Here is a 19795-nt window from a genome sequence, read left to right as displayed (position 1 = left end):
TCCATGTACTGTGTCCGGGCAGACACATTGTGCTCTTCCTCCTGACTGTGAGTCTACTGAAACCTCCTCCCGGTGGCGACTGGGACCTGGGGCCTGACTGCTAGGACCTACTGAAACAACCCAGAACATAAGTGTCAAGGATAAAAGTATTAAGTTTACATTTTTGTTTAAGTTGGTTACAAAGATGACACCAAATGTGACCATCCTATGCAAAAGGTGTTAGCATCTGTAGTAAACATTTGGGTATTGTTTTGTCTCGCTTACCTGTCTCTGCTAGTTCTACTAATATCCAGGGCCTCTTCTATGCCCTCAAAGATGTTAGGTCCCAGCTGTTCAACCATGACTGTCAATATAGAGCACAGTGCTCCTCTTCCGGTCTCCCTCATGTAACTGCTCCTGTTTGCCACCTTGTTCTTGAGTAGGGCGTTTAGGTCTTGGTACCTATGTACTATTTGCTCACTGCTCCTCCTTATTCCGCTGCAGCTGGATACCACTTGTGCAATAGTAATCCAAATTACTCTCTTTACTGCCTTGACATTTTAGCTGCCTAGCTCCCAAATAGAGTAGTTTTCTAGGGCCTCCTGGATGACAGGTCATTTTCTTCAGCACTGAATTTGAATGCTCTAAGTTACCACCTCATGAGGGGCAGTGACACTCCCTTTCCTTGCTCTCATTCCGGCTTCCAGCTCCCTGCCCTTCTTCCTCACCCGCTCATGGCTCCACTCTCTATGCTTTCTCTTTAGGTGTGCCCTGCTGAGCTCCTCCCTCCAGAGACTCCTGCCAATGTCAAACCACCTTCCTCCTATCTCTTCCCTCCTGTGTCTGGGACTCCTCTGTCTCACTTCTCTCCTACCACTCTCCCCTCTAGCACTCCTCTTCTTCCTCACCGCCCCATTGCCACTCACCCCATATACTGCCTGTCACACCCACTCTTTTCACCTTCCATCTTCACACTTCTCTCACACTCCTGTCTTCCACTCTCTAAACAGCAAAGGACAGACAAAGAAAAACTCACATGTCTCACACACACAAAAAAAAAAAAAGATAATAGCAAGGGTAAGAAAAATAAAACAGAAGAAACAAGTAAAAGACTCAGACAAAGCACTTAGGTAATTTAAATACACACCTAGAACCACCTATTAACTCCTAGAAGCTCTCTTTAAACTCTTCTCGCCACCAACACCTGACACACTCTCAAAGAAGCAGCTGCAGGAAGCTGGGTTATATAAACAAAAAAGGTATCGCATAACAATTTATCACATGCAATTTATTGTGCAATTCATCATTTACCATGAAACACACAATTTTACTAGTTTTCCTAACCATGCCTTTTTTTTTTTTTAACCGCTGTTTAACGAACATAGGCCTAAGTTGGTAATCCATTTGTTTATCATTCATAGAAAATTCTTTTCGACTGAACATCTCTATTGTAGAATAAAAAATATTTGCAGTAACAATGTTTTGACAATATTCTCTGGATTGCCTTTAGCATTGAATCTTGGACTTGAATATTACTCAGTACTCTGTGTGCTCAAGGGCTAATATGCTATGCTGTACAGACAAAAGCATTGTGAATGCTAAAATATTTTGCAACCTACATTAATGCTAAGCCTTGATTTGGTAAGAAAAGTGAAAAGAATGCATAAAGTTTAACGCTATTTTACATATTGGAAGTATCTCTCCACTTGTTGATCCACCGCACTCCTTTGCTTCAAAAAAACAAAAACCATCAAAACCTACCTTTGACATAGATATAGTAACTTCAGTAGAGGTGTGCAGCCAACATATTCATCATTTTGGGGCTTCTTTTTGTATTCCATCGCATTTTAGTACACACCAAAGCCCATTCACTGTGCAGTAATTCGATTTAGTGTGTACTAATCAAAACAAATATGAAGGCACATCCCTACTCATCAGTACTCTCTCAACAACCAAGTTTTATTTTTCCAAATCAACAAATGCCATTCGATTGGCCATACACCGATTTTGTAATGTTCAAACTCAGCAAAGGTGCGCTGGTGTTAAAATGACTGCTCCAATTTGTCTACAGTTACTGATGAACTTCTAGTTCTGATTTATTTATTTAAATATATTTCTATACCGGACTTCATGAATGGGATTCATATCAGGCCGGTTTACATGGAACTTGGGGGATTAACAAGTGTAACCAGACAAGAAGGCGGAAACAAGCAAAGTTACATATAACAAGGGGATTGAACTTGGGGGCTATAGTAGCCAGGAAGTAGACAGAGGAATTAACTACATATAAATAATATATGACGGGTTAAGAGATTAGTAAACATCCCATTCCTTGGGCTGAGTCTGACGTGAAATTTTTGTTTATCATTCATAGAAAATTCTTTTCGACTGAACATCTCTATTGTAGAATAAAAAATATTTGCAGTAACAATGTAGATTTGTAGAAATCCCATAATCTACAGCCTGTCTGATATCATCATGAGGCAGCTATTCCAACACAGTTCAGCATATTCTGAAGGATATGAAAAATACTTCAGACAGAGGAAGGAAAGAAAGTATTACCAATGCGAATGGTGGCTTTCCCTTTCCGCCCATTTCCTAAAACAATCGTTCTTTTTCTTTGTTTTGTTCTGGAAGCCTCTTTTGAAGATGGAGGAGATGTAAACCACTGATACTAGAAGAAAGTACAAATTATTCAAGAAATTAGCATTTTGGGAATAAATCACCACATCAATTAGTATAAATAAAATCACATATGTGCTGAAAATCTAGTCTAAAGGCAGGCCCTTTTGGTAGAAACAAAGTATTTAGCTATTTCATTATACAGCTGTACGCAGAAAAGAAAAATCAACACAAAAAAAGCCAAGTGAACCCTAATAACTATCTAGGGAAACAGTGTGGACAATTATAGTCTCAGCCCACATCTTTTTTTTTTAATAGTTAAAAAAAAATAAAGGTCTTCCGAAAATTAAATGGCTGTTTCCAGTTGGATTAGAATTCACAATCAGTAAGGTCATTTCACGAAGAAAGACAGAAACAGAAGCTATGGTGATTTTACAAGCTGCTGGATTGTCAGTCCTGGAGGGGACCATATCTGGTACCGGCAAACAGAGCAGGAAAGACTAAAGAGAAAATGAGTGGGCAAGGGTATACGCCACTTGCGAAGGAATTCTGAAAGAGCTATAATCACATCTCTCCAACCTATCTTGAAAAAGTGGAGCAAAGTTTGCTGGTGATTGGCTGCTTAAAACATTTGCTATCTTAATTCTTGCAGGAATGCATTTTATTTGTTCTGAAAGTTGGATATTTTGGGAGGATATATTTTAGAAATATATCCATTTAGCTTCTGTTTTCATAGTTAACTATATGCATGGTTAAGAATAGGAAATGTGGTGGGGGGATGGGGGGTTGACTGCAGATGCTCATTCCCTTGAGGAGTGTGGTACTGTTATTTTTGCAGCACACTATAGTGAGGGGGGAAAAGGGAGTTAGTGCAGTAAAAGGGTGGGTGAATAGATATTTTGGGGCGGCTGGACAAAGTGACAGTTTTGAGGGACCAGAAGGGGAGAAGTGGGCTGTGGAGGTGGGATGTGGTCAGTTATTATATGATGGAACTCTTGTAATGTCAATTGCAGGGGATTAATTTTGTGTCTTTAAATGTAAAGGGCCTGAATTTGCCCTTTAAGAGACAAATGTTTAAAGACCTGGGATCTCTGAGAGCAACTGGGGCCTTTGTTCAGGAGACCCATCTATGCAAAAGGGATGAGAGATTGTTAGAATCTAGGCAATATCCCAATATGTTCCTTGCATCAAGTACTCCCAAAAACAGATATGGTGGGATGGGGATTCTTTTAGCTAGGGATGTAGCTGTATGTATTGATCATTTGCATAGAGATATGGAACAGCAATACATCATTGTTCAACTATCCATTACTAATGAAAAATATACATTGGTGAATATATATTGCCCTAATTCTCATCAACAGGAATGTTTGGATGAGAAGTTGGTGTTGCTCATTAGTGGACACCTGATATTAATGGGAGATTTTAATTTAAATTAGGAATCCATGCCTTGACAGCTCTTCTGGGTCCAGTTTAATCTTAAAAGCCCTGAGACTTCGGCTAATGCACCTGATGTGTGGAGAACTCAAATCTCTCTTCTAGAGATTGTTCCTTTTATTTGAAGCCACATAATTCTTATACAAGGATCGATTACTTTCTAGTAGATAAGTCATTGGTATCCAGAACAGGGGGGGGGGCATATATTGGATCAATTACATGGTCAGACCATGCACTGGTGTTCTAGGAGGTGTTACTAATGATATAAATGTCACAGCTAACGTCTCTGGAAATTTAATGATTCTTTACTCCAGGATGAGAAAATATGTCAGCAAATTCAAGAGGCTATTGTAGACTATGTAGCCACATAATAATATAGAGGAGGTAGCACCGACGGCTCTGTGGGACTGCCTCGGAGTACTTATCCATGGGAAGGTGATAGTTCTGGCAACCTATAAAAAGAAAGACGAATAAGATTAAATGAGATGAAGAAAGTAACAGGTGCATTAGAATTGAGGTATATGGGAATTATATAGAGATCTCAGAACATAAGAAAATGCCATACTGGGTCAGACCAAGGGTCCATCAAGCCCAGCATCCTGTTTCCAACAGTGGCCAATCCAGGCCATAAGAACATGGCAAGTACCCAAAAACTAAGTCTATTCCATGTAACCATTACTAATGGCAGTGGCTATTCTCTAAGTGAACTTAATAGCAGGTAATGGACTTCTCCTCCAAGAACTTATCCAATCCTTTTTTAAACACAGCTATACTAACTGCACTAACCACATTCTCTGGCAACAAATTCCAGAGTTTAATTGTGCGTTGAGTAAAAAAGAACTTTCTCCGATTAGTTTTAAATGTGCCCCATGCTAACTTCATGGAGTGCCCCCTAGTCTTTCTACTATCCGAAAGAGTAAATAACCGATTCACATCTACCCGTTCTAGACCTCTCATGATTTTAAACACCTCCATCATATCCCCCCTCAGTCGTCTCTTCTCCAAGCTGAAAAGTCCTAACCTCTTTAGTCTTTCCTCATAGGGGAGTTGTTCCATTCCCCTTATCATTTTGGTAGCCATTCTCTGTATAAAAGTTAATGGGGGGCTATTCTCTTAATTTTGAGGTGGGAAGAGATACAAGGCAAGGGTGCCCTCTATCTCCACTACTATTGGCCATCAGAATAGAACTCTGCAGAGAGGATTAGGAGACATCCAAATGTAACTGGATTTCAAATTGGGGATGATCATTATAAAATGTACTTACACACGGATGATATATGTTTACCTTTACTGAGCCAGAGATATCTTTGCGGACCATTATGATGGAAGTGGAAAGTTTCGGGAAAGTGTCCAGATTCAAAATGAATATGGATAAATTAAAGATTCTGGGTACCTTTTTTCTGAGACAAGAAGCACAAAAGGTTGTAAGAACAATTTCCTTTATGTGGGCAAGGGAGAACCTGAGCTATCTGGGTGTCAATTTGGGAGAGGATTTTTCAGATCTTTCAGCTTAATTATGAGCCCTTATTATAGTCTTTGCATAAAGACAATAATAAACCGGAGTGAAGGCCTTTAGCTAAACTTCGGTATATAAAAGCTTACAAATAAAAATAAAATAAATAAAAATCTAGATATTTGGGAGAAGCAATCAATCACTTTACTGGTTGAGAAGGATAGCTATGATTAAGATGAATATTTTACCTAGGTTATATTATTTATTTCAGATGATTCCCTATCTAGTCCCGGTAATTACCCTTAGGAGTCTCCAGAAGAAGATATTTGCCCTGATATAGAAGCGTAGACCTCCTAGGGTGGCTAAAACAATTTTAGATCAATCCAAATAAGGAGGATTGGAAGTATCAAACATGATAAAATATTATGTAGCATCTCAGCTAAAAGCTGTGGTTGACTATCATATGAAGGTGGACAGGACATATTGGGTAGACATTGAACAAGCACTTCTTGGGATATTCCTATATGATGTTTTTTGTGGACCCAGGCAAGCAAGAGTTAGATGGTTTTCTTGTGTCTTCCTGCACCAAGTGTATGTTCTACCTATGGGGTAGATGGAAAAGTGTTTTACTAGGGGAAAGCAATTGTTTTAATAATCCTATTAGATATAATTCAGAGCTCATTGCAGGAATTGAATATTGTGTTTGCCAGATGGGAAATATTAGGATGGGAGAGGATTGGACAGTTATGGAGTGGACAAAAAGTGGTGGATTTTAAGATATGGGATCCCTAGTAAAGATTTCTATGCATAACAAAGTTTCATTTCCTGAACACTTATAGAGTGAAGTCTAATTTATCACAAGGGAAATACATTTTTGAAGGCTATTGTGAGAAAGCAGCAGTGATTAAGGGTTTTAAGAGTGATAGCAAAGAGGAGGCTGGAAACTACAGGCCGGTTAGCTTCACAACAGTGTTGGGAACATTCATGGAGACACTGCTGAAGGAAAGGATAATGAACTATCTACAATCTGGTGTGTTGCTGGACTCTAAGCAGCATGGATTCACTACGGGAAAGTCCTATCAGACAAATCTGATTGATTTTTGATTGGGTGATAAAGAATTGGATCGAGGAAGAGCGCTTGTTGTGATCTACTTGGAATCTAGAAAGCTTTTGATATGGTCCTGCATAGGAGGCGTGTGAATAAAATGAGAAATTTGGGACTGAGCGTCAGTGGTGGTGGCATGGATTACAAACTGGTTGACAGATAGGAGACAGCGTGTAATGGTAAATGGAACCTACTCTGAAGAGACAGCCGTGTTAAGCGGAGTGCCACAAGGATCGGTGTTGGAACCAGTTCTGTTCAATATCTTTTTAAGTGACATTGCAGAAGGGATAGAAGATATAGTTTGTCTATTTGCAGATGATACTAAGATCTACAACAGAGTGGACATGCCTGAAGAAGTAGAGAGAATGAAAAGTGATTTAAGAAAGCTTGAAGAATGGTCAAATATTTGGCAGCTGGGATTCAATGCCATGAAGTTCAGAATCATGCATCTGGGATACGGTAATCCAAAAGAGCTGTATGTGATGAGGATGAAAGACTGATGTGCACGGACCAAGAGAGGGATGGTGGGTGATAGTGTCTAGGAATCTGAAGATGGCAAAGCAATGTGACAAGGCGATAGCCAAAGCCAGAAGAATGTTGGACTGCAAAGAGAGGAGAATAATCAGTAAGAAAAAGGGAGGTGATAATGCCCTTGTACAGGTCATTGGTGAGGCCTTATCTGGAGTACTACGTTCAGTTCTGGAGCTCGTACCTCCAAAAGGATAGAAAAAGGATAGAGGCAATCCAGAGAAGGGTTACGAAAATGGTGTGGGGTCTATATAAGACGACCTATGAGGAGAGGCTGAAGAATCTAAATATGTATACCCTGGAAGAGAGGAAATGCAGGGGCGATAAGATACAGACCTTCAGATTCCTAAAAAGTTTCAATGATGTATGGTCTTCAAACCTTTTCCTTTGGAAAGAAAACAATAGAACTAGGGGTCATGAAATGAAACTCCAGGGGAGAGAACTCAGAACCAATGTCAGGAAATATTTCTTAATGGCGAGGGTGGTGGAGGCCTGGAATGCTCTTCTGGAGGTGAAGAAGAAAAGAGTCAAAGAATTCAAAGGAGCATGGGATAAATACTGTGGATTTCTAAAGGCCAGAGAAGGAAAGGAGACCAGTATGCAAGGGGTAACTTGCTGTAGAGCAGTTACTACCCTTAGCAGAAGGCATGAAGATTACTACCCTTAACCAACATGCACCAATGCTTTTAGTGCAACTTCAACATTGCTCCCTGCTTAGAAAGCAGGAGGAAGAGAGAAATTGGATTCAAATGATAACTGACTTCCATGGTCTGGGATACTGTTACACACACAAGGAAAAAAAAATCACAGGACTGCTTCTATGGCCAAGTCCTAAAGGAAACAAAGAAAGTGTGAATGGGGGCAACTTGCTGGTTCGGTGGTTACTACCCTTAACCAATAAGCTTTGATACTCCAACACTGCTCTCTGCTTCAACAGTTGGGGAAAAAGGGAACTGGATTTAAACAGCAACCAACAAGGGCCCTGACTTTTATGGTCTAAGGAACTGATCAGCATGTGGGTAACCTGCACAGAGTAGCAGTTATTACCCATAACAGAAGGCATGAGATTATTACCCTTAACCAATAAGCCTTTATGTTTTTGATGCAACTGCAACATTGCTCTCTGCTTCTAAGTAGGGGGTGGGGGAGGAAGGAAAGAGGAATTTGGATTCAGAGAGAACCAACACAAGCCACGACAACTTCTTTACAGTTTGGGGTACTGATGCGCAGACAGTCCATAAGTGAGGACCATCAAGCAAGCTGACTAATACACAGCAGATACTACCTTGGGAAGCTTGCTGGGCAGACTGGATGAACCACTGGTCCTTTTCTTCTGTCATTTTTATGTTTCTATTTCCAAGATATATTCTTTTTTTAAATATGGTAAGTGAAAAATTTAGTTATATGGTAGCTTGGGAAATGGATATGGGGGAGGTGTGGGAGGAGAACAAATGGGAATTGGGTTTTGCGCCGGTTGAAAGAAAGTCTATATCCATTTTTGACTAATGAGAAAGTTCTTTATAGATGGTACATGATTCCAGCAAGATTGCATAGAATATACCCTAATACCAATACTAACTGCTGGCATAAATGTGGAATGACTGGGTCCTTCTGGCATATATGGTAGGCATGTCCAGTAATTTGAAAATTGTGGGGAAAGTTTTTGAACTCACTAACAAGATTTTGAAATGTGTAATCTCTGAAGATCCAGGTGTATACCGTCACAGTGTTTGTCTATGGGGCAGAACATAATTTTATCTTGGCAAAATGGTGGAAGAGGGACATGCTACCATCTATACAAGTTGTGGAAGGAAAGTTGCGCTTTATCCATTTCATGGAGAAACTGTTATTCGGAATGATAATCTTGGACATTTCCATAAGTTGTAGAATCCATTTCAAGAATGGTTGGATATTTCTGTAAAGAGATATCCAGTGAGGGAAGAAGAGATCTTGACTGGCTAAATATATGCTTGTCTCAAATTTTTAAATAAGTGTTCTGAATATTTTAAGATGACAAATAGTGACAGCCACACATACACTAAGATGTGCATTCCACTCTGTTGTGGACTTTATTGAAAGGTTATATCTATCTCTCTCTATATCTATATATATAACTTTTCAATAAAGCCCACAACAGAGTGGACTTTATGATGCACAATTATCAAACCTCCCTTTCTCCCACCCACTGCCAACACTAGTATGCAAATCTATTGCATGCATATTCATTGTGGATATCCTGAAAACCTGGCCTGTTTGTGGTTCTTGAGGGCCAGAGTTAGTCACCCCTTGTGAAAGGTAAAACTAGAATGGTTCTTTAAACCATCACATATTACAAAGCTATTTATGAACCATAATTTGACTTTGATTAAGCATATTTTAAGGTTTTAATATCTGTAAACTAAGTTCTTCTCACCTATTTTGTATATTATATCATGCACATACATATATATACAGTGATATACACATTTATATTCATAAATGTGCACACAATATGCAATAACTGCTTACAAAACGTCTTGGGATTGCTACCCTAATTACTGTAGTTCAAACATTCTCCTTCAGTTTTGCTGCAAACCATTACTCCTTTTATAGTAGCAGAGACGTGTAAAACAAACTGGCAGTGCTTCCCACAAAGCAAACTAGCTCTCAAAAGTAGTAGAGATTTTATTGCCATTTTTGTACTAACATACAAAAACAAAATATACGTGAAATTTAAAGTATAGAAAAATATACATAAATACACACACATACAAATGGCCTGATACCCAAAACTTGCTCCGAGACAATCTTTTCTTTTCAACTAAGATATATATACTTATTGTCAGATTGAATTTCAAGGAAACAAGGAAAGATTTGCCAAAAGAATATAATTACAAAAACCTGATCCAAATCTGCAGATTGATGGCTGAAAGGAAAGATGACAGGTTTACAACCACAGTGAATACCTGGCAGACTCCCTCAGTCTGGAAGATCACCATTTCCCTGAATCCATGGCCTGAAATTTTGTTGGCTTTGTAGTTAATGCCTGTATTTCATATGGGTCTGTAATTTCTTACTGACATTCGAAATGAAGTTCATAGGTGCTTATGGTAAAACCTACAGGGGGAAGTCTTGATTCACGGTGCCAAGTGATTAAACCATCTCTCTTCCCTCAGTAAGCCTTATCTTTCCCATTAAAAAGGAAAAAAAAAAAGACACTATAATATACCCCTTTTTCTAAGGACTTTTTCATGTTTTGCAAATTGCATACTACCAGTTGGGTGGTACATTCACACTTATTTTACAGAAGAGACATGGAAGACACTTGGACCCATGAAATTAAGGAGAGTTTCTGTAAAGATCCTTGAATAAAGTGGTGTGGTTGCTGTCAGTCCACTTAAGTATAAATACCCATGGCGGACACCCTAAAAGAGCACTTTCCAAAACCTATATTCAACATGACTATTTTAAAGCTTGAAAATTCACACAACACCAGATGACCAAAATAATATAGCAGGCCCGCAATCCTACTCATCCAGAGCTAAGAAGCTGCAGCTGTGGCAGCAAGAGCACAGCATGCACTAACTATGGGCTTCTAACATGCTCCATCCCATGTGGGGGGGAGGGGGATGCGGAGGGGGCCTGTGAATATGTGCTGGCTCAAAGACTTCACAATAACTACCACTGCAGGTCTGGAAGGAGGGAGAGGAACCCTGGGCTCTGTGACCCCCATCCATTGAATGTGTATACATTTGGAGTCGCAGCACATATAGGCCGATGCAATATGGTGCGCAGAGCCGAGCACACTCTTAATGAGCAGTTAGACGCGGGTAAAATAGGCGCTAAGCAATCCCCTAATGCATTAAGGATATTAGCGCCTACTTTACCCGCATCTAACACGGAATGAATGAGAGAGCACTCATCACATGCAAATGCATCATTCACTCTCAATGCAGACTCAAATTTATCGCTCAGATATTAAATGCCTGCCTGGCGTTAATAAAAATAAATAAATAACTCGGCAGACTGCCAAGCTATTAAGACCGATGCAGAGTGTACTGGCGTCTGTTTTCATAACCGGCTGTCTGCCAGTAATGAAAATGGCTGCCGATAAATTCAGGGGCCGTTTTCATTATTGGCAGACAGGCAGCTCGGCAGGTTGCGCTAGGAAGGAGGCGCTAAGGTCACGCAAGCGACCCTAGCATCTCCTTCTTAGCACAACCCCTTAATTTAAATATTGCATGGTGCTCCCCCCTTTGGGGCACCATGTGCACGTTAAGAGAGCAGGCACTGACTGTTCAGCGCCTGCTTTCTACCCGCCATTATTGCATCGGCCCCATAGTTTGCGGACTGCTGCTCCTTAGGGAGTCACCCCACACTTGCAAAGGAAAAGCTCTACACCATATATCACTAAAGACTGACAAAATGTAACCAAACCAGCCAGGAGGATAACAGTTCCAAGATTTTAGAGATGAATAAGGTTTAAAATATGTAAGGTAAATTAGTGTTCATGGAGGTCTGCTTTTCATTTTTCTTAGGTGAGGGAGACACCAAACCTTTGTCCATTTATCTCCTCACTTTTAGACCTGCTCCTGAAAGTGGACTGCAGCACGAGAAATCTTGCCACATGTGAGTAAATTAAATGTGATCACATCTCCATCAAAAACTAGTTTTAGTCCATTAATTGAAGATTATTAAGACTGAATGACTGCGTTTAAAGAAATTCTACTTGCTCACCCATATATATAAGCAGCCCATGATTTCAGTTTTCCCCCACTAATTTATAACATACACACAGCATTTAAATCTTAGGAAAAAAAGATTAAACAGATCCGCATAAAATTCAATTTTCCACAAATGTTAGCTGCATGCTCTTGTAGAAATGGACAATTGTTTTTCCAACCTAAGCAATTACCTAGTGTCGACCTATAACTGCATATTCCAAGAGTTCATACAGTTTGTTCTAGTAATATGTTGTTAGCCAACCAATGTTTCCACTAAGGTGCAAAGGGGTCCCACCAACTGTGTTCTATTCTCTTCACTTTGCAGACATGTTTCACTATGAACTACATCAAGCAGGAGGATCCTACAGAGATCAAACCACAAGATGCTGCATCCTACCTCACCAACAGAACTCAGCTGACAGACCCCGGCACACACCCCCTGCTGGAACATTGCAGCTAGCTATGATTAAGCAAGCCTACCATGAGACATACAGTACGAAGAGTATAGTGGACCCCAATTAAATTGGGGGGGGGGAGATGTTTGACAGATATGTGTGGGGTATACAAACAAATCAATGGAGAAGGGGGAAAAAAAACATAAGATATGCCATATTGGGTCGGACCAAGGGTCCATCAAGCCCAGTAGCCTATGTCCAACAGCGGTCAACCAAGTCACATTTACCCAAACATTAAATGAAGAGATCCCAAGCTACTAATCCTTATTAATAGCAGTTTATAGACTTCTGCTCTAGGAATTTATCCAAACCTTTTTTAAACCCAGCTACACTAACTGCCGTATACACATCCTCTGGAAATGAATTCCAGAGCTTAATTGTATGTTGAGTGAAAAATAATTTTCTCCAATTTGTTTTAAATGAGCTACTTGCTAACTTCATGGAATGCTCCCTAGTCCTTGTATTATCCAAAAGAGTTAAAAACAGATTCACATTTACCCGTTCAAGTCCTTTCGTGATTTTGTAGACCTCTATCATATTCTCCCTTAGCTGTCTCTTCTCCAAGCTGAACAGCCCTAACCTAGCCATTCCCTTTATCATTTTGGTCACCATTCTCTGTACTTTCTCCAGTGCAACTATATCTTTTTTTTTGAGATGCAGCGACCAGAACTGCACACATATTCAAGGTGCAGTCTCACCATGGAGCAATACATGCGCAGTCACTGAGGGAGGCCTCTGAGATCCTAAAAGAGGCCGGTTTTACTGTCCAAGAGACTCTAAGCAGCTCACCTACCTTGTCACTGCAGAAAGAAGACGCACCTCAATGGCAAAGGATGGGGAAGAGGCACAGAAGGCTTCACAGAAATTTGGACAATCAAGCTTCAGACAGTGACAAAACTCAACAAGGACACAATCATTGCTGCTTAATCACTCACAGAACTACATCATATGAGCCTCAGATGTACCTCTAAGCTTTCATTCATCTTGTCTTTAGAGATTAAGAGATATTGTTGGAAATGTCTTGAACAAATCAGATGACATACATAAGCTGGACAGCATGATGGGAGGATAACCCAGGATCCTTTGTTGACATCTCCTCCCAGATGACCACATTGGGACCTTACTTTATTCAAGGTTCTACAAGGGGGTTAGGGGGGTGGGTATCTAAAGGGCATGAATATACTATTATGTGTTATAAAAGGATTAACCAACGGATGCTCGAGGTTGAGAGGGAAGACCAAAAGGCATGGGGGTTTGCTCAAGGAGAAGGTTTAATAATGGGGATATACTATATAAAAGCAAAAATCACCATTATGCACTTAGTATACTATTTTGTTTAGTTGATCATGGCTTCTAAAATATCATTAAACGTAAAAGAGCTAAATTCCCCCAGAAAACGGAAGCTTCTATTTTCTGATCGCCACAGACTAAATGCTGCAATAGCGATGATACAGGAGACCCACCTTAAAAGAAGATACGAACACTTAATGAGTTCAGACCAGTACCATATACAAATGTGGTCTGCAAGCTCAAAAGGAGCTAAATATACAGGGGTTGGGATTCTCTTTTAAAAAGATTTTACATTCGATTTGGTATTCTGTTGTCGAGACCCTGAAGGAAGGTTCATTTTAGTGGTTATTACAATTGCAGGGGAAAAGTAGACTGTAATATAGCATTAAACCCATCACTGGACAATTCCACAGGCTGTGGTTAAATTTCTAAGAAAGAACGGGCCCAATTTAAGAGATTTCTGTCCCAAAGCAACGTGATAGATGCCTGGCAATTCTCCTATCCCCTATCAAAAAACTACACTGTCTATTCTAAACCACATAAACACCTACTCTAAGATAGACCTACCTCTTGTGGATAGAGAAATAGCAAGCCGGCTAAAAAAGGAGACCATAGAGCCAATAACCTTGTCAGTGTGGTTAGAATTGTCCTTTCCGAAATATATGGGCCACCGCTTCTACAGACTGAATGACAGCCTTCTAGATGACTAAGCCTTTGTAGAAAAATGTAGAGCTGATATATTGGAATATCTGGAAATTAATACCTCACCAGATATATCCCCAATAGTAACCTGGGACTGCCTGAAGGCAATAATGCGGGACAAGCTGATAACTAGGGCTTCCCTATGTTAAAAAGCAGTCACATCAAGATAGAACAGCCCTATTGAAAGAATTAGCTCAATCTGAACAGCTTCATAAGAATGACCCCACGCAAACTAACCGAAATAGGCTAGAAGCATGCAGATCCAGATTACTAGAACTAGAGTCTGCTAAAATAGCATTTAATACGAACAGGTTAAACAGATTTTCTTTGAAGGAGGAAACAAGGCAGGCAGAAAATTAGCCAATAAATTAAAAGTGAAACACTCACAAAATATAATAACTAAAATTAAAGATGAAACAGGAGCAATCCTGACAGTTAACGATATACGGCAACGCTTCCTTCGCTTCTACTCAGAACTATATAAAAGCTCATCAGAACATTAAAGTGGATGCTATAGATCAGTTTTTAGAAGACATTAACCTCCCGGTTTTGATTGAAGCTCAATGTGTATTTTTGGAAAAGGACATCTCCCCCCAGGAAGTAGAGATGACAATTAAACAGCTAAAGCCAAACAAATCACCAGGCTTGGATGGCTTCACGGCGCATTTTTATCAGTGCTTTAAGCACGAACTAATTGCCCCTCTGACTATAATGTATAAGCAGCTAAGATGCGGGGATTCTCTGGGGCAGGATTCAAATCTGGCAGGAGTTTCGGTTATTGCTAAACTTGGAAGAGACCCTATAATTTGCGGCTCATGCCACCCTCTCTTCTCAATATAGACTTAAAATTACTGGCTAACATTCTAGCTAACAGGCTTAACAACTTCATTGCTCATATTATACGCTGGGTTCATTCCAGGACGTATGGCCTCTGGTAACATCCGCAAAATTTTGGACTCCATATGGTGAGCTAAGCAAACACAGATTCCATTCTTGTTAGTGGCCATGGATGCCGAAAAAGACATTTGATCTGGTACATTGGCCCTATCTATTTCAAGTTCTCCGGAAAATGAGATTTGGCCCCCTCTTTCTTGAGTGGCTCTTAAAGCTCTATGACTCTCCCAGGGCCTGTATCAAGATGAACGGGAGTCATTCTGAATCGTTTCCAGTGGGTCGTGGGACACGTCAGGGCTGCCAACTATCAATACTTTTTGCCCTATTTATAGAACCCCTGGCTCAAACGATACACCAAAATTATATAATCTCGGGAATCCAAGTAGGGGGACCACTCAAATTTATCTATGTTTGCAGACAATGTCCTACTTATGGTATCAAACCCAATGACCTCACTACCAGAGTTAGTTAAGGTTATCGCACAATTTAGCTCAGTTTCAGGCTTCTCTATAAACTGAAATAAATCAGAAATATTGATTATGATGCTTGCAGCCAATCTGGAAAAGAAGCTTAAAGCTTCCAATTTCGGTGGGCCAGGGAAAAAAAAATCAAATACCTGGGGATCTATATTGGAGCCAAAAAAAAAAAAAAAAGATATATTTCAACTTAATTACCCACCTTTACTAGCACATATCTATCGAGAACTCGAAGAATGGAATCGTTATCGCATATCATGGCTCGGGCATATAGCAACAATAAAAATGAATATTCTCCCCAGGTTTAGTTACCTCTTCCAAACTATACCCTATGATATTCCATCAGCTACACTCAAAAAATGGCAACGTAGAATAATGAAATTTATTTGGAAAGTGAAAAACCCTAGAATAGCCCAGAAGATACTGTTTGAAATAAAATCTCAAGGTGGTTTGGCAGTGCCCAACCTTCTGTGGTACCATGCAATAACACAATTAAAAGGAATCATTGACTGGCATAAGAAAGATCCATGTAAACCTTGGGCCCTAACAGAACAAGCGATTATTGGCCATGTACCTATTCAGGTGCTGCCAAGACAACCTAAAAAAAAGACTTGGCCACGCAATCAGCCTTTACCAACACCTTTACAACATATACTACAAATGTGGGAGATATGGAAATCTATCATTGGTCCCAAATCACTCTCGATAAATACTTGTCTTTTTCATTATAAAGATTTTTTAGGCGGAGTGGCATATCAAACATTTTCAAGCTGAATTAAGAAAGGTATATATAAATGTGACCAGATTTGGGAATCACAAGGAATGTTAAACTTCAACAGTATTCAGTTAAGATACAATTTACCATCATCAGAATAACTTCATTATATGCAACTATGTCATTTTTTGCAATCCATTAAAGTGAAACAGGAAGTTACAAAAAAGGTCTCCCTATTTGAAAACTTTTGTAAAGTGGCAGATAACGCAGAAACCAATGGCCAAAATATATAAACTACTAAACCAGGAAAGTAAAAGGAAGCCTGCATATGTCCAGGCCTGGGAGGGTGATTTGGAAGGAGAACAAGGGGAAGATTACTGGGATGAAATCTATTGGTCATCTGGTAAAAATTTAACAACTTTGTTAATTGAAAATGGATACAAACTCTTACACCGGTGGTATTACATGCCATATAAGCTCCACAAGCTCTATCCTAGTATCTCTGATAAATGTTGGAAGGGCTGCAGTGAATGTGGTACCTTTTTTCACCTCTGGTGGACTTGCACTTTGATTACAAAGTACTGGCTTGCAGCCTCTGAATGGTTGGGTATGATTCTTTATAAGGAAATTGTTCTAACTCCCAAATCTGCCTTACTAAATGAACCTGTTGCCCTGGTAAACTATTATCAGCAAAAACTAATTAAATTAATTAATTACTACTGCTGCTAGATGTGAACTGGCCCGAGCATGGAGGGACCGGACTGTCCCTTCCCTTGCTTCTGTACAGTTACGAACAGAAGAACTTTACCGATTAAATAAGATAACAGTACATAAGCATAAACGGGTAGGAACATTTCAAAAATTTTGGCCCCCTTATTTGACTTGGAGATCAGCACAATCTTAATATGTCTTTTGGGGTCTTCCTCTAGGATAGGTGGTGCTTATTAATCATAAGCTTAAATGAGTGTCATGTTTCCTTTCTTTCATTATAAAGAATGTTAGGGGGGAGGTATGGGGAGGGTAAGGCGGGGTTAATAATAAAATGAGAGACTAATCAGTGTTATGTTTTATTGTGAAATATTGTCATTAACGATTGTATGAGTGATTCTTACACAAAGAGTTTATTTATTTTAAATTATTTATATACCATCTAACAAAATATTGATCAAAACAGTGTACAATGTTCATAAGCTAATAAAAATGAAAAATACAATTGTGAATTATAATAAAAATTAAGTTATAAAACAAAAATTTTAAAATAACTAACTTTAAACTTTACAAACGAGTTCTGCATGACTTTGGAGTACAAAATGAAAAATGATGGATGTGTTAAGGTTATAATAGATCTGTATCTGGGATGGCAAATGCTTTTGAGAGAAGATAGGTTTTTAATGATTTCTTGAATTCTTTTGGGTTTGAAATTTGACAAAGCGGTATAGGTAATGAGTTCCATATTTGTGGGCCAGCTACTGAGAATGCTCTGTTTCTTGTAATATTTAAAATGTGCTAGGCGTACTGATGGAATATTTAATAGGTTTTTGTTCAGAGATCTTAAATGTCTGGTTGGTTTGTAAATTCGAAGAATAGTGCAAAGCCAGATTGAGGATGGATTATGTAATAGTGAATGTACAATGATCAGGATTTTACACTGTATGCAAAATTTAATAGGCAGCCAATGTAAAGTGTATAATGTGGGAAAAATGTGGTTTTTGACAGGTAAACCAGTTAGGATACGGGCAGCTGAGTATTGTATTAGTTGTAACGGCTTGATTGCCAAGTAAAGGCCATCACAGTAGTCAAGTCCTGAAAAGATTAAAGATTGAAGAACAGAGCAGAAATCCCGATAGAATAGAAGTGGACATAGGCGTTTTAAGAAATGTAATTTGTAAAAAGAATTTCTAACTGTTAAGGAAATGTGCTGAGACAATGACAAGTTGGAGAGTTTAGTAAAACTCCTAAATTACGGGCTTTTGTAAGGATCGGTATAGAAATACCGTTTAATAGTAGATGTGAGGGGGGACCATTGGACGAGTCAGTAATTGAGCTGAGGAATAGTTAAATATAGTCTTCAAATAAACAGATATTTTCAGGTTGGATAGAACAGTTTTGACCCCTATATCACTCCACTGGACAGTGGAACAGGAATTGAGTCCAACAGTTGGTATTTTGTTAATTGCACATGGGTAATATAATTGCTGTGGTTGAATATTGGCACATAAAAGAATGCATACCTGAAATCTCTAATAATTAAATTATATTTAAAAAAAAAAAAAAAAGGACAAATCTCAATCCAATAGAAAATCTGTGACAAGACTTGAAAACTGCAGTCCACAGATAATCCCAAACCAACTTTAAAGAGCTTGAGTTCTTCTGCCAAGATGAATGGGCAAAAACTGCACTATTCCACTATGCAAAGTTAGTAGACACTTATCCTAAATGACTCATGGCTTCCACAAAGTACGAGTTAAGGGGAGTAAAAGATTTGTGCAATCAAGATTCTATTTATTCTTAATTACTTTTAGAATACTTCTATGATTGTTCTTTCATGATGAAAGTGTAGAGTAAGTTGTATAGATCAGTGAAACAAACTCCTTTAATGCATTTTGATTTGTATTTTTTTTAGATATCAGAATGTGAGAAATGTGCAAGGATGTGAAGACTTCTGCAAGGCACTGTATATGGGCCTGCATGATATCACAAAAGGTCACATACCCAGTAGAAAAAAAAACCAAACAGAACTTACCTCAGAATTAATACCATTTGCATTCATCAGAACTTTTTCAATAACAGCTTTCACCAATGAATGATCTAAAAGAATCAATCAATAAATGAAACCCTCATATTATGACCAAGAAAAAGATTAAGTCTTAGAAAAGTTTCTTAAATGCTTCAATTTGTAACTACAGGTAACAAAAATCCAACAGGAGAACAAAACTTCCTCAAAGTTAGAAATAGTGGATGAAAACAGTGAATGGAAATAGCAAGGACAACACATACTAGCTACATTTCAAAAATAAATGTCTTAATTTCCTTTGAGTAAGTTGGATTTAATGATGATTAATAAGAGGTACATAGCAAAATAAAATAATCTCAATAGTTTTAGTCACACTAGAAACTCAAACAGGCCTGGATGGCTTAAAGCATCACCAGAAACAAAGTTAGAAAACATTTCAATATCACTTAAAAAAAAAAATCTGAAGTCAGTGGCTGGTATATCAGATCAAGGACTTGCCTCTCACCATTAAATGTCATATCGGCACATATGCAACTCAAATTTTGCCTCCACACTTTCCCAACTGCCTAAAAAAATTGTATGTGTTTTGGATTTTTTTGGCCTGACAATTTTCTCCTGCTCCTTTCAGCTCAAATGGAACCGGACTATTGGGCTACAGAGCCATGAATCTTCATTCACAAGTAGCTGGGAAATGGGTGGGGT

General features: G+C 38.9%; 1 protein-coding gene across 3 annotated transcripts in view; it reads right to left on the bottom strand.

Annotated features, from left to right (window-relative positions):
• CEP78 (centrosomal protein 78) overlaps positions 1 to 19795 on the bottom strand; it is a 243015-nt gene that overhangs the window by 144471 nt on the left and 78749 nt on the right. For all 3 annotated transcript variants that reach the window (XM_029616524.1, XM_029616516.1, XM_029616532.1), the window contains exons 8-9: positions 19103 to 19167; positions 2542 to 2653 (exon numbers count right to left, since the gene is read on the bottom strand). In XM_029616524.1, the coding sequence (XP_029472384.1) occupies positions 2542 to 2653; positions 19103 to 19167 (177 nt within the window). The remainder of the gene's footprint in view (positions 1 to 2541; positions 2654 to 19102; positions 19168 to 19795) is intronic.

Source organism: Rhinatrema bivittatum, chromosome 1, assembly GCF_901001135.1.
Source record: "Rhinatrema bivittatum chromosome 1, aRhiBiv1.1, whole genome shotgun sequence".
Classification (NCBI taxonomy): domain Eukaryota; kingdom Metazoa; phylum Chordata; class Amphibia; order Gymnophiona; family Rhinatrematidae; genus Rhinatrema; species Rhinatrema bivittatum.
The sequence above is the reverse complement of the archived record's forward strand: the minus strand, read 5'-3'. Positions and strand labels throughout refer to the sequence as shown.